This window comes from Monodelphis domestica, chromosome 3 (assembly GCF_027887165.1).
Source record: "Monodelphis domestica isolate mMonDom1 chromosome 3, mMonDom1.pri, whole genome shotgun sequence".
NCBI lineage: Eukaryota > Metazoa > Chordata > Mammalia > Didelphimorphia > Didelphidae > Monodelphis > Monodelphis domestica.
Genome location: NC_077229.1, coordinates 291992033 through 292006691, shown reverse-complemented (window position 1 = coordinate 292006691; position 14659 = coordinate 291992033). Strand labels below are relative to the sequence as shown.

At 35.7% G+C, this 14659-nt stretch overlaps 1 protein-coding gene across 2 annotated transcripts in view; it reads right to left on the bottom strand.

The window, feature by feature from the left end:
- Positions 1-14659, bottom strand: part of SPIDR (scaffold protein involved in DNA repair) — a 627114-nt gene that overhangs the window by 580516 nt on the left and 31939 nt on the right. The window contains exon 4 of one of the 2 annotated variants that reach the window (XM_016431530.2): positions 8996-9178. In XM_016431530.2, the coding sequence (XP_016287016.2) occupies positions 8996-9178 (183 nt within the window). The remainder of the gene's footprint in view (positions 1-8995; positions 9179-14659) is intronic. The other variant, XM_056823886.1, reaches the window with a different exon arrangement.

Below are 14659 nucleotides of genomic sequence, written 5' to 3'. Positions count from 1 at the left end.
GCAGTCAAAATCAGTACTCTGCCCATTACTCCCTGAGTAATGCAGGGCAAGCCACTTAATCTCTCTAGGCCTCAGTTTATTCATCTGTAAAAGGAAGGAGTCAGAATGATTTTTATGGTTTCATGATTCCGAATCTTTCCCAAAACCTTTTGAGATAGGAAAACCTCCAATGCCACTTTCTTTCCACAGAATATCCTAAAAGAACTCAGAAAACCTAAAAATTAGTGTCTACTGCAATGGAACAAAGGATGTTTGGGAACAGGTATTCCCAAAAGAAGAGTCACAAGCTATCAACAATTATATTAAAAAGTATTCAAGGGGGCAGCTGGGTAGCTCAGTGGATTGAGAGCCAGTCCTAGAGATGGGAGGTCCTAGGTTCAAATCTGGCCTCAGACACTTCCCAGCTGTGTGACCCTGGGCAAGTCACTTGACCCCCATTGCCTAGCCCTTACCACTCTTCTGCCTTGGAGCCAATACACAGTATTGACTCCAAGACGGAAGGTAAGGGTTAAAAAAAAAAAGTATTCAAACTCGGAGAACTATAACTCTAACTTATACTCTTGAAAATGTCAAAGATCATTTCTTAAATTGTAAATTATAATGTTATTGCCATTGGAGAAAAACAACTATGATACTACATATTATATATACTACATAACAAATACAATATTACACTTGTTCTGAAGATATAAAATTTTATTTTGAAACAGCAAGATTTGGCAACTAGTTATATATGTAAGGAGGGAAAATGAGGAAAGAAGTATAATTCCAAAGTTGCAAACCTAGGAGAATTGAAGAATGGCGATGCCTGTGACAGAAACAGAAAAGAGGGAGTGTCAACTGTGAGGAAAGACAATAAATTCTATTTATAATATTTCTAGGATAGCCAGCAATGCAGGCCCAAAGCTCAAGGGAGAGACCAAAACTAGATTATATACAAGTGAATGATAGGTCTAGGAAAGATGATGTTAAGAATTTGTGATATTTTAAAAAGGGGAGAATGAGCTTACTCTGAATGACCTCCATTTTCTCATTAAAGTAAGAAGGGAAGTCCTCAGCTGAGTGAGATGTGGCATAGGGAGAATGGGCAGGCTTGAGAGAAAAAATCTAGAATAACCTCTAACAGATTGATAAGGAATCAGAATCACTCGTGCAGCTGTCTGACCCTTCATGACCCCATTTGGGGGTTTCTTGGCAGAGATACTAGAGTGATTTACCATTTCCTTCTCCAGCTCATTTTACAGATGAGAAAACTGAGGTAAACAAGATTAAGTGACTTGACCAGGGTCACACAGATTATAAGTATATGAGACTGGATTTGAACTTGGATTCTCCTGACTTCAGGCCCATCACTCTCCACGGCACCACTTAAGTCACTCCAGTAATCACTTAGGCATAAAAGGTCTGCTTGCTGCACTGAGGGTCCAACTGAAATGGACCGACATGAACTGACGGCATACCCAGTCATTGGGTTATGTGACTTCCTTTCAGCAGCATGAGAACAGGCTCAGAGGAGGTCAAAGGGAGGAAAGGGGTGTCTGGGGTCTGGCGAGAGCTGAGTGGCAGCAAGGTGAGGCATCCTGGAATGGACGTGTGGTGTGAAGGCTCTAGGAGGAGTCTGGGAATAGAGGAAAGCAAAGCTATACATGGGATAAAGGCCTAAGAACTGTGGAGGGAAACCCCTGGCAGTCATGATGAGGGGGAAGAACAGCTTAAGAAGCATGAGGCTCGGCTGAACAAATTGTGGTTTATGTTGGTGATGGAAAACTATTGTGCTAAAAGAAATAATAAAGTGGAGGAATTCCATGTGAACTGGAACAACCTCCAGGAACTGATGCAGAGTGAGAGGAGCAGAACCAGGAGAACATGGTACACAGAGACTGATACACTGTGGTACAATCAAATGTAATGGCCTTCTCCATTAGTGGTAATGCAGTGATCCAGAACCACTAGGAGGGATCTAGGAGAAAAACCACTATCCACATTCAGAGGAAAAACTGTGGGAGTAAAAACACCGAAGAAAAACAATTGCTTGATTACATGGGTCGAGGGGATATTATTGGAGATGTAGACCCTAAATGAACATCCTAGTGCAAATACCAACAGCATGGAAGTGGGTTCTGATCAAGGACACATAGTGGTACCCAGTGGAACTGTGAGTCGGTTATGGGAGGGGTTGGGGGAGGGGATGGAGGAGTAAAGGATGATTTTTGTAACCAAGGAATGGTGTTTGAAATTGACCAAATAAAAAAAAGAATGTAAAAAAAAAAGAATAATCAGCACCTAATTTTTAGGTAGCACCTAAAGATTTTCATTGTTATTGTTCTTATTTTTGCTAATATCATTTTATAAGAATCTGAGGAATTATACTTGTTTACCCTTATGGCCCTCAGTTTCACCATCATAGATAACTGACCTCTTTCTAAGAATAATGAAAGGCGTGTTTTACATATGAATATGCAGAAAGTTTCACTGATAGTAAAAAAGAGGAAGCTCTTATACAAATAGTCAAGGAAGTAGAAGGAATACCAGCAGAGGACACCAGTTACTCCTCCCTCTTATGTATTTCTAGTATGTTCTGAGAAGGTCTTTATCCATCTCACATAAGTTCTTCTAATTAATATTGATCCAAATGATTTAGATTAATTTTTTCACTAAAGCAATAAAGTTTGCTACAAATTATTATTACTGTGGTCACTTATGATCTCAAATTGCTTTCCATCCAGACATGACAATTTGGTGCTAGAATCTATGGGTAAAATTACAAAAAAAGGATGACCATATATCAAGCACTGCTACAACCTTCCTAGAAATTCTGCTTAGGCTTTTCCTATAAATTAAACTCAAATCCGAAATATATACTCATATTATTTAAACAATTAAAAATGAAAATTTGAAGGCATGAAAACCTGACAAGACATTTTGAAATTGAAATATATTATAATTGTTTGTGGCTTCACTAGGAGTTGATAATGATTTTAAAAGACTCATTTATATTAAGAATGGCCTCTTTCAACCTCTTACAAGTTGAATAAACCTGCAAAACAGATAATTAAGTGTAGATACATGAAAAAGAAGTCTAAACAAAGGATTCACTGTTGTACTGATTTAAAAAGGGATTGCACCAAGCTCACTGAAAATATAATTATCTCTCATATTTAAAAAAAAAAGAAGAAGCATGAGGCTCAGCGACAGCTGAAACAAGGAGGATACAATCACAAAACTGCTCAATGAGTTTGAAGAAGAAAGTGGAAAACTTATGGTTTGTGGTGGGATCCATCCTGTGTGTGGCTAAGGAAGGTGAAGGAGTGATGTCACGGATTTAAGGAAACAGAAGAAACAGAAAATTATAGGAGTGGGTGGGAACATCCACATAGATGCTGGCATCTCCTAGTGTAAGGCAGGAATCTAGGAGAAGAGGACAGTAAGCCAAGGACTAAACTCCCCAGAAAAGAAGGGAAATGGCCTGAGGCCCATTAGAACAGAAGCCATCATGACTTGAAGAGTATGGATAATACTGATTATATATGAACTTTGAAAGAGATATCTTTCACATAAAGAGGTAGAAGCATGGTAAAGTAGACCCAGATCCAACTTCCTGCCTCAGTTAAGTCTAACCATGGGCAAATCACTTAATTTCTGATCCTCCTCCCACCCCCTCCCACCCCCACAATTCTCTAAGACTATCACCCCTGGTGAGAGGAAGTTTCCATATTGGTAGTTCTTTAAGCTGATGAAATAACAGGTCTGAACCTCACCTAACTTGACCAAAAAAACAAAAACCAAAAAAGCAACTATCTCATATGAATTGATTTTCCAGAAAAAAATAAACCTATTCTTTTAAGAAAATTTTTACTTCAGTCATTTTTTATTGAATCCAAAAAGCATTAACTTATGTGCTTTCTTAAGGAAAGTATACTAAACATAATTTAGCCTTTTTCTGAGGGCTTGGGATCAATATCATAGCCCTCAATTATCATTCTCTATAGTAGTATGGGAGTTTTTTCCTGAATTTTCTTTTGGCTGTCATCTCTCACTTCAGTCAATATCCTCTGTATTCTTTCAGCACTTCTCCATTCTCATTTGCTGCCTCAAAAGTCCTAATGTTTAAGAAACCAGAAAACCAAAATTGCTAAAATTGTACATAAATTAAAAGATTATGAAAGTCTGAGTGACAGTCTTAGGGACTTTCCTACATAGTTGGGCATATTACCCAAAGCACCTAATTATCTCAGCAGTTCTTTTGATTACTGTTTCTTGGCTATGTTCCAAGAAAGCTGATGGTGTAGGTTCCCAAGTATCTACCTTGTAGGTAAATGAAAAATTGACCAATGCTTTTGATGATTTTGTTATTTAAAGTTGTCTGCCTTAACATAATTGTGGCACTTGTATGCATCTTTCCTTTAGTTCTGTTTTATTCACCATATTATCTCATACAAAACTTAAATTTTAATGATTTTTTAATATTCACTGTGACAGCATCATTTTAAATCATTCTTATTCTAGCTACATGTATTTTATCTTTGCAAAAGTTTTTTTTTAATTTTTACGTAGTCTACTTTGACTTTTATAATATTCTCTCTGTCATAGCTGGTTACAAATCCATCCCTTATTCACATCTGTGAGAGATAAGTAGTGTAATAGAGAAGAAAAGTAATATAGCTTAGTGAACACAGGGCTGTATCTGGAGACAAGGCAGCCTGATTTCAAGACACACCAAAATCTGATTTGGTGGAGTCTGACAAAATCATATGTACTTAACATAATGGCATACAAAGGCAAAGTCACAATCCAGACAAAGTAAGCTGGGACAATTTGAGGAAGGGGAAAGAATACTCCCAGTTTAAAACCACCTTGATCAGGTCACAAGAAAAACAATCACAGCATCTTAAGGTTCATGGCTTATAAGGAGGAGAAAGATGTATGGTATAACAGAAGGAAGAGTACTGGATCTGGCATCAGGAGAATGGGTTCAAATCCCAATAAACACAGCTATGTTTATCTTGGGCAAATAACCTTCCTCTGCCACAATTTCCTCACCTGTATGATGTGAATAACAATTTTTGGACTGTAATTCACAAAGTGGCTATGAAAAAAGTGCTGTGCAAACCTAGAAGTACTGTAGAATTGTGAGCTATTATTAAGAGCATTTAAGTCAAATACAGGCTGGCACTTAGTTCAGAGTAAGGATATTATAGCATGGTCTAAAACTCAACAGGATAAATGAATAATAATAACTAGCATTTATATAGCACTTAAAGGTTTACAAAGCACTTAACAAGTATTATCTTAGTAAATCTTCACAACAATCCAAGGAGGTAGGTTGCTATTTATTATCCTCCCTTTAGGACATAAAGAAACTGAGGCTGAGAAAGATTAAGTAAGTTACATAGCTAATAAGTATTTAAGACTGCATTGGAACTCAGGTCTTTCTGAATCCAGATCCAGCATGACTAAGCTGGCTGAAAATGGTTACAATATTCTAGAAAACAAAATTATGATGGCATAAACACCAATTCTTATGAAAAGGAAGAAAAAAGCTACCTAAAGAGAATAATATGGATTCAACAAAGATATATGAAGCAAATAACCCAGAATTTAAAAAATAATTTACAAAAGTCAGGTTAAGAATAATTACAAAAGTGTAATATGTTCCTACAAGAATAATTTAAAAGGGGTGGCTAGGTGGCTCAGAGATAGGAGGTCCTGGGTTCAAGTCTGGTCTCAGACATTTCCTAGCTATGTCATCCTGGACAAGTCATTTAACCCCCACTGCCCAGCCCTTACTGCTCTTCTGTCTTAGAATCAATACTTCGGAAAGTAAGGGTTTAAAAAAAGAAGATGAATTTTTAAAACGTTAAATTCAAGAACAAACAGACATCTGCCATAAATGCTCAGGACAACAAAAAGGCTTTTAAAGCTATGTTATAGCAAGAGGAAAAAGAAGGAATAAGACATTATGTTAGATTAGAAAATTATAATGGAAGATCCAATAGGACATAATTAACAACACCTAATTTGTTTTTAATGTTTTTCCTATACCAAGTTAGATGTATCTACAAACTGGAGGAAATAGAACAAACATGATTAACAATGAATTGAAACACAAAATAAAAGTAAATGGTAAAGGACACCCAGTTGCCCTCAATGACTTTGTTATGTAAACAAGGATATATAAAGAAATAGGCAGCTGTTCTTGCTGGGCCACTGTTAATGATCTTGGAAAATCTGTGATCAAGGGAACTGGTTCAGACTGAACTTGGACAAGTATTGTTCCATTTTTCAAAAAGGGAAAGAAAGTGGATTCTTTAACTCTGAATTGATGACCTTTTCTTATAGTCCTAGAAAATGTTAATAACAATAGCAACAAAAATAATAGCTAGCACTTATATTGCACTTTAAGTTTGCAAGTATGTTAGATTCTCACAACAACCCTGGGAGGTATGAGCTATTATGATCCCCAAAAGCAGAGTTTAAGTGACTGGCCCAAGATCATATAGGTAGAAAGTGGCTGAGGCTGGATCTGGACTCAGAGCATCAGGACTGGAAGCTCAGCATTCTATCCTCTATGCCATTGATGGCTGTATCTACCATGCATTATTAAAAGGAGACTATGTGAACACCATATATTAGTAAAGCAACTGACTATAAAGGCAAAGGGATTGAAGGGATATCTTCCAAATTCTTGGTGCTCACAATGTCTACTCTTTTAATAATGTATGCTAAAATTTTGCCAGGAAGGCAACTAACCACAATGGCAAGGATTGTTGAAGTAACTGATATTTATATAAATTATTTTATAAATATAAATTATTTATAAACATTTACACATTTTTACTTATAAATATAAGTTACTTATAAATTTCTATTTAGGCAAAAGGAAATCCTTGGGTGATGCAGAAAAGAACATATGCTGAATATGTGTTAATATTCTCAAAAACTGTCATGTTAAAAAAATTATAAGAAGGATCAAACTTGTTCTGTTTAGCTCCCAGGAGAAGGAACTACAAGGAGGAGATGGAAAATACAGCAAAGTATTTTTTCTCTTTGATATAAATAAAAATTTACTAATGGAAATATGCAAAAGTGCAGATGGCTGCCTCATGTGGCAATGAGATTCTCATCACTGGTGGTCATGAAGTAGGAGATGGATGACAATTTTGGGGAATTGTTATAAAGAAAATATAACTATAGTAACTTATTTGCTCTGTCCAAGACTTAAGAAAGGTGCAGATAAAATACTTATGAAATTTTTCAAATAATATAAAGCTGGGAAGGATCACTATTAAACACTGGAAGAAAGAGTCAAGATATTAAAACATTTAAAAGGATAAAACAGAGCTCAATATAAAAAATGAAATTTAATAGATATATGTAAATTTTTATACTTTAGATTTATAATATTCATTTCACAAGTAAAATATAAGGAAGGATGAGTATCTAGATGGCATTATATCTGAAAAATATCTAGGACCAGGGTTAACTTAACTAGGGTTCAGATGTTTGTTTCTTTTAATATTATGGTAACTTATTTCAGGAAAATTGGTTTTGGTTTGTTTTGTAATCCTTCATATTTTATTTTATGCAATTAAAAACATTATTCTGAGAATATATCTACTGCCTTCACTAGGTAGCCAAAGGGTAACAAAAAATATTTAAGAATTCTTGATCTAGGAATTTTACTAGACCACAAATTCATGTGTTAGCAAGATCTCTGATTTCATCCTATCATAAAGTATAATTCTGCCACAATTTCTCATTTAGAAAGGTTTCCTATCACACTACAATAATTTTTTTTTTAAATTCTAATGTCATCTTAGACTTCATTAAAAGATGTCTAATTATCCAAGTCTAGGAAGATCATAGTCCTAGAGAACTCTTTACTGGTTGGAGAATATTTGGAATATTTTATTCACTTTTGGGCACAAAATGTTAAAAATAATATTGATAAGCTGGTCAAGTTTGGAGGAGGGTACTCAAAAGAGTTAAATGCCTTGGGATCATATCATATGAGGACTGACTGAAAACGCTGAGGATGGACAGCCTGGAAAAGAAAAGATAAGAAGGCAAGAAGCATGGGTATATGATGATTGTCTTGAAAGGATGTTATGTGGAAGAGAGAGACTTGTTCTGTTGGCCCCAGAGGATAGAACTAATCAGTGAACAAGAGTACCAATTTTAGTTTAATATACAGAAAGACTCTATAATAATTAAAGTTGTATGAGTGAAGACTACTTTGCCTCAGAAAATAGTAGGATCCCTCTCCTTAATGGTACTCAAGCCCCAATGAGGCAAAAATTTGTCTGATCTTATTCTTACAAGGAATAAATGGTCTCTACGGTTCATTTAATCTCAGATTAAATGATTTCACTGAAGATAATGTTTAACAGGAAGAGGTGAGCCTTTCATATAGTAATGATGAGAGACAACAGATGAATGACAATGGTATTCCTAATAAACTAAGAGAAGAAATGTTGTCCAAAGGTTCTAAAGTGAAAATATGAACAAGACTTTGTCAAAATAAGAATGCATGGCAGGACTGCAATTTGTAAGGCTCTTTCAAAGCATCAAAGTAAATAGGAATACAATTATATCATTGACATCATGTGACATTCATCTAATGGTAGTTCCTAGAATTATAGGCATAGTAAATAAGGGAAAAACTAGCTTCTCTAAAGCATGCCTGTCAAATAAGCCTTTTCAAGTATTGTCCAACATCACCAAAGTGATACAAATAATTAAAAAGCTGTAGATTTAACTTCAGTTCATCTAAGGCTTTCAGCATAATTAAAATTCTTAGCATTCATAAGATCTATTAATCAAGAACACTAATTAATATCATTTAAAACATTATCAGAACTAAACCAAGAAAGTATTTCTTCTACCCATTAAATCTTACACTACTTATCCAAAACACAAGTTAGCCAAATTTTATCACATGATTATGTGAAAAAATGCAATGGAATTTTAATTTCTTAAAAATCAATCAACTTACCTTCACTGCTACTGTCATTCAAACCTAAGTTACTCCTAGTATGCTGCCTCTCTCTGTTGGGAGAACATCTTTTATGTTTCTGGAGTTGAAAAGGCATCTCTTTATCGTCTTCTGAGAGGTCACTCTCACTGGAGCTCCATATAATGTCAGGAGGTCCCTTTGAAGTTCCAGATGGAGAAGCCACTAGTTTAGAAAACACACAAGAACTTAAAGGGGGGGGGGGGGGCGGGGGGACAGCTAAATTAAGCTGTTTGTAGATCAAAATTAATTATTTTATTGATGTCAATTTATTAATAGCATGAAGAATTAAGATGCTCTTCAACAAATGTTAAATTACTAATATTCTGTCAGGGCAAGACACTCTATTAAGGGTCTCATAAGTGAAGAGAGGCCTTATCAAAAAGGAAACATTTCACTAGTCATATAAGCTGAAGCATCTGTCCAATGTCTTGGAGTCAATACTGTGTATTAATTAATCTCAACAAAAACTATTAATATACAAAATATATGTAAGAGAAAAATCTAATTTATACATTTGGAATATTTTGCATTTTTATAAAAGAAAATGTAGCTCTTTTTTTTTTTTAAACCTTTACCTTCCATCTTGGAATCAATACTATGTATTGGTTCTAAGGCAGAAGAGTGGTAAGGGCTAGGCAATGGGGGTCAAGTGACTTGCCCAGGGTCACACAGCTGGGAAGTGTCTGAGGCCAGATTTGAACCTAGGACCTCCAGTCACTAGGCCTGGTTCTCAATCCACTAAGCTTCCCAGCTTCCCCCCAGAGCATACATTCTGCTGGCATAGCCATTAAGAGTCTACTGAAGAGACCCTGCAAAAGGACTTCAGGAGGGAAAATCATAAAATAGCATCAATTAAAAGCAAGATTAACAGAATCAAAACAGAATGGTAGAAATTGAGCTAATATGGATAGGAAAATGCCACTAAAGATGAAATATTTGTTACTAAATAGGACCAAATGTAAATGAAAACTTAGTATTTGATAAATGTAAAATTATAAGATACTAGGGAAATTAATCATTAATAAAAAAATTTAAGGGCAAATGGTTGGCAGCGGGGGAAAAAACGTAAGCTTCAAATCATATACTACAAAAATTCCAACTTGATAAATTATTTGAAAACATAAAATCACAAAAAGACCTTAAGAAAAAAAATATAGTATAGTCTCAATTGTGGGCCAAAGAAAAGGTACAGAAACAAAAGAGATCAGAGAGAGACAAAGAAATATTACTGTAGCATTCCAAGCATATTCACATCTAAGACATATAAATGATTGTATGGTTATTGTGTCTTCAGACACAAGGTTATACCCCTGATATTTGTGGGTGGTCTCTGGATCTATCCATGTGGCTGTTGCCCAAGACAAACTCATTAACATTTGGCTCTGAGTCGCATTCCTTTGAGAAAGGGAGGGTTGAAATCTACACGCCCAAAAGGTGTCACCTTTACATTGCCATCCAATCTGAAATCTCTATGCTTTGTTATGTGATTGCTAAGTACTTGAGAGTGCCTCCCAAACCATAAAAAAAACAGAAGGCAATCCCATGATTTCTCTCTTGGAATCTTCTCTTATCTAGGAACGTTTCCTCTCTAGAAACCTCCTCTCTTGAACCTCTAGCCTCTCTCAGCTTTGCATTCTCTACCTTATTTTCTTTCTCTACCACGTGTTCCATTGATTCTCATATTTTCCTTCCAAGGAGACTATCATAGGGGTTTTGCCTGCCCTATCTAAATACTGATTTGTCTGTGTCTGTCATTTTTCACCCTGGTTCTCAGACTCCCTGCCTCTCCTCCAGTCCCTACCACAAAGGAGAACCCCTTCTTGTGGGCCCTGCTGGACAGGGAACCCACAATTACCATTATTATAAGTTTTTAAGAGTTACATTTTTGGGGACAGCTGGGTAGCACAGTGGATTGAGAGCCAGGCCTAGTGACTGGAGGTCCTAGGTTCAAATCTGGCCTCAGACACTTCCCAGCTGTGTGACCCTGGGCAAGTCACTTGACCCCCATTGCCTAGCCCTTACCACTCTTCTGCCTTAGAACCAATACATAGTATTGATTCCAAGATGGAAGGTAAAGGTTTAAAAAAAAAAAAAGAGCTACATTTTCTTTTATAAAAATGCAAAATATTCTAAATGTATAAATTTTTTTCTTTTACAGATATTTTGTATATTAATAATTTTTGTTGAGATTAATTGTGATGAATTTTTTTAATAAAATGATTTAAACTTGATACAAAAGTGTTATAAAACACTAGAAAAGCCACTGAAGCATGAACAAAGGACTTAGGAAGGAATTTTATGACAGTGAATTATAGAGCTATAATTTCTAAGCATGCTCATGGAGCACTCAATAATATATGTTAATAATGATATGAATCCTCTTGAGCTTTCCTGTAGTGCAATTTCATGATCACCCTGGGACCCTAGCTACCATAGTACTCAATAAAATAGTTCCTGGTAGTTTTGGAAACAAAAGCTTTAACCTAAATCCTATTATCCCCTACTCACGTTTTTCTCTTCCTTCCTTGGAAGGCATTGGATCTCTCCTTTCTCCCCAAATGTATAAGTATGTCCTATATGTCCTATAACCCTTTCTAGATTGTCAGCTACTTAACAGCAAGAATTATGTTTTTTTCCCCCATCTTTGCACTCCTAGTCTAGTGCCTTACACTAAGCAATTCTCTGGTAACAAGAGGCATTTAATAAGTGTTTATCAAAATTATTTTAATCTCTCAAAGAATTAACAGAAGAGTTGTGTTCTGCTCCTTACAAACTTCCCTGCCATTAATCAATACTATCCCCCTTCCACATTCTACTCTTGGCTCCCTCTCTATTCCTTCTATTTAGTCCTAGTCTTAATCAAACAAACCAGGGAAGATTTAATTTATTGTGAAATAGATAAAAAAGGGTAAGAATGTTGCTATGGCAATTGCACTAGCATGGCAATCTTACTATATGGTTCTGATATAACTTAGGGAAGGGGAAGGATTTGTTATTGAATGAAAATGTTAGAAAACTTCAAGCCCAGCAAAATATATCTAAAACCAGAAGTCTGGACACCAGAAATCAGAACGAAGGTTTCAGTTCCAAATGATGAGACAGAGACCTTCGCATGAAACTGCCAACTAATGGGTGGGTACTATCAGCAGTCTGAAACCTTTGTGACAAAAGAGCTGAATTCTGGTTCATCTCATGTTACTCTTACACTGCCTTTGAGGCAGCTAGGTAAAACAGTACACAGAGTGCCAGCTAGGGTCAGGAAGATCCAACCTCAGACTCTAAGTCACTGACCAAATCACTTCACTATTGTGGAAAGGAAAACTGAATCAAGCATAGATTAGCATAGACACTAGTTTTCTGTAGTTTCCTCAAGTGTAAAATTTGGACAATAACAACACTTACTTCACAGAATTGTTCTGAGGCTTAAATGTGATATCTTTAAATACTTAGTGAGGACTCAGCAAAGAATAAGTGCTAAATAACTGTTCATCCCTATCTGTTTTCCCCCAAGTTTTAAATTTCATGATGACAAGAGGAAATAAACTATCCATTTCTTTAAAAGCTACTTAGGCCTATTATCACCATTATTATTCAATATTATACTAGAAATGCTAGCTATAGCAATAAGAGAAGAAAGAGAAACTTGAAGAATTAGAAGAGAGAATGAAGAAACAAAACTACCCCCTCTTTGGCAGATATGATGGTTATTGGAAAAAACATAGAGCTATTAAATAGTCAGAAAAACCACTTCTTTAATAAAGGAAAAGGGGTTCAGCAAGTTCCTCCCAGGCCTCCACACAGACTCTGGCCACCAACTCATGGGAGTGCCACTGCGCTAGATGACAACTCCAAATAATAAAAGAAATTAGAGAGCATATATCCTCTTTTAAGAAACCACAGGGAAATATGATTGATTGACATCACCATGGCTACAAGGAAATGGGAGTGTTCAAACTACAGGCTTGGGAAAGAAACCATAGCCAGAGGATAGGGTGTCAGGGAATGGACCACTTACAAAAGAGATTAAAAGGGTCCCTGCCTGGGGGTTGGTCTTCTTGGGAAGGATCTCTGATACAATGAGGGAGACTACATAAGACAAAAAGAGTACTTAGCATTTGCTTAGCTCCCCCCTAAATTGAATTATCATTTATCTTAGGGTTAATTATTCAGTCTGAAACTGCTAGTCATAGATACTCTTCAGGGTGGCTTCTCAGGGTAACAGAGCAAGCTTTGGGGTCTCTATCATTCAAGCTGACTAAAGTTGGGATTCTCTTAGATCCCACGTTGACAGAGGTAAACTTAAGAGAATCCTAGAGAATTAACTAAAAACATTAGTTGAAATAATTAACGATGTTGTGGGGTGTAGAGGTATACCCCTGGGGGTTGGGAAAGACACCTCTCACAAGAATGCAAGACTCCAAAACTTAGCTTAAAAGTAAAGAGAAAGGTTTATTAGTAATGTTAGTATTGTTAAATTTATTTATATAAAAAAAATATATATATATATATATATATATATATATATATATATATATATATATATATATATATATATATATATATATATATATATATATATATATATATATATATAATATTAGTAATGTTAAATCTTTGGCCAGCAAGACAGCATGAGTGGAACAACCTGGAAGTTGCTCCCAGAATGCCACCATTCTGGGGTTTTTATATTCTTCTACAGCTGTGAGGACATGACTCTGGAGCAAGGGGTTGGGGGGAGGAGGTTGGCCTGAAGGCATGGGGTGGTGATTTGGAGGACAGAAGGATGAGGTACATCTTTCTCCTCCTCAAATCTATGGGACAAGGGAATGTTTTGAGTTGGGAGTCCCAGGGGAAAGGGAGCAAAGGAATTTCCCTGATAATAGTTTGCCTGAGTTTCTAGGGGTACAATGCCCATGTCAACAACTTTAACAAAGTTGCATGATAGAATATAAACCCATATAAATCATCAGTATTACTGTAAATTACCAACAAAGCCCAAGGGCAAGAGATAAAAGAGAAATTCCATCTAAATTAACTGCAGATAATATAAAATACTTGGGAGTCCAATCTGTCAAAACAAACTGCATGAACAACAATTACAAAACATTTGTCACAAATAAAAGTCAGATCTAGACAACTGGAAAAATACTAAATGTTCATGGGTAGACTGAGCTAATACAATAAAAATTACAAGTCTATCTAAATTAATCTATTCAGTACCATACCAATCACCAATCATACCAATTGTCCAAAAATTATTTTATAGAGCTAGAAAAAATAATATATATTCATCTGAAAGAACAAAAGGTCAAAAATATCAAGGGAATCAATGAAAAAAAATGTGAAGGAAAGTAGCCTACTAATACCAGATATCAAAGTGTATTACAAAGCAGGAATCATCAAAACAATCTGGTACTGGCTAAGATACAGAATGGTGGATTAGTGGAAAAGACTAGTACAAAGTACCTAATAATAAATGACCATAGTAATTTAGTGTCTGATAAAACACAAGATCCAAGTTTCTGGGACAAGAACTCACTATTTAACAAAAACTATTGGAAAATTACCTTCAGTCTTAGAACTGATATTCTAATTCCTAGGCAAAAGAAGAGTAAGGGGCAGGTAATTGGAGATTTAGTGACT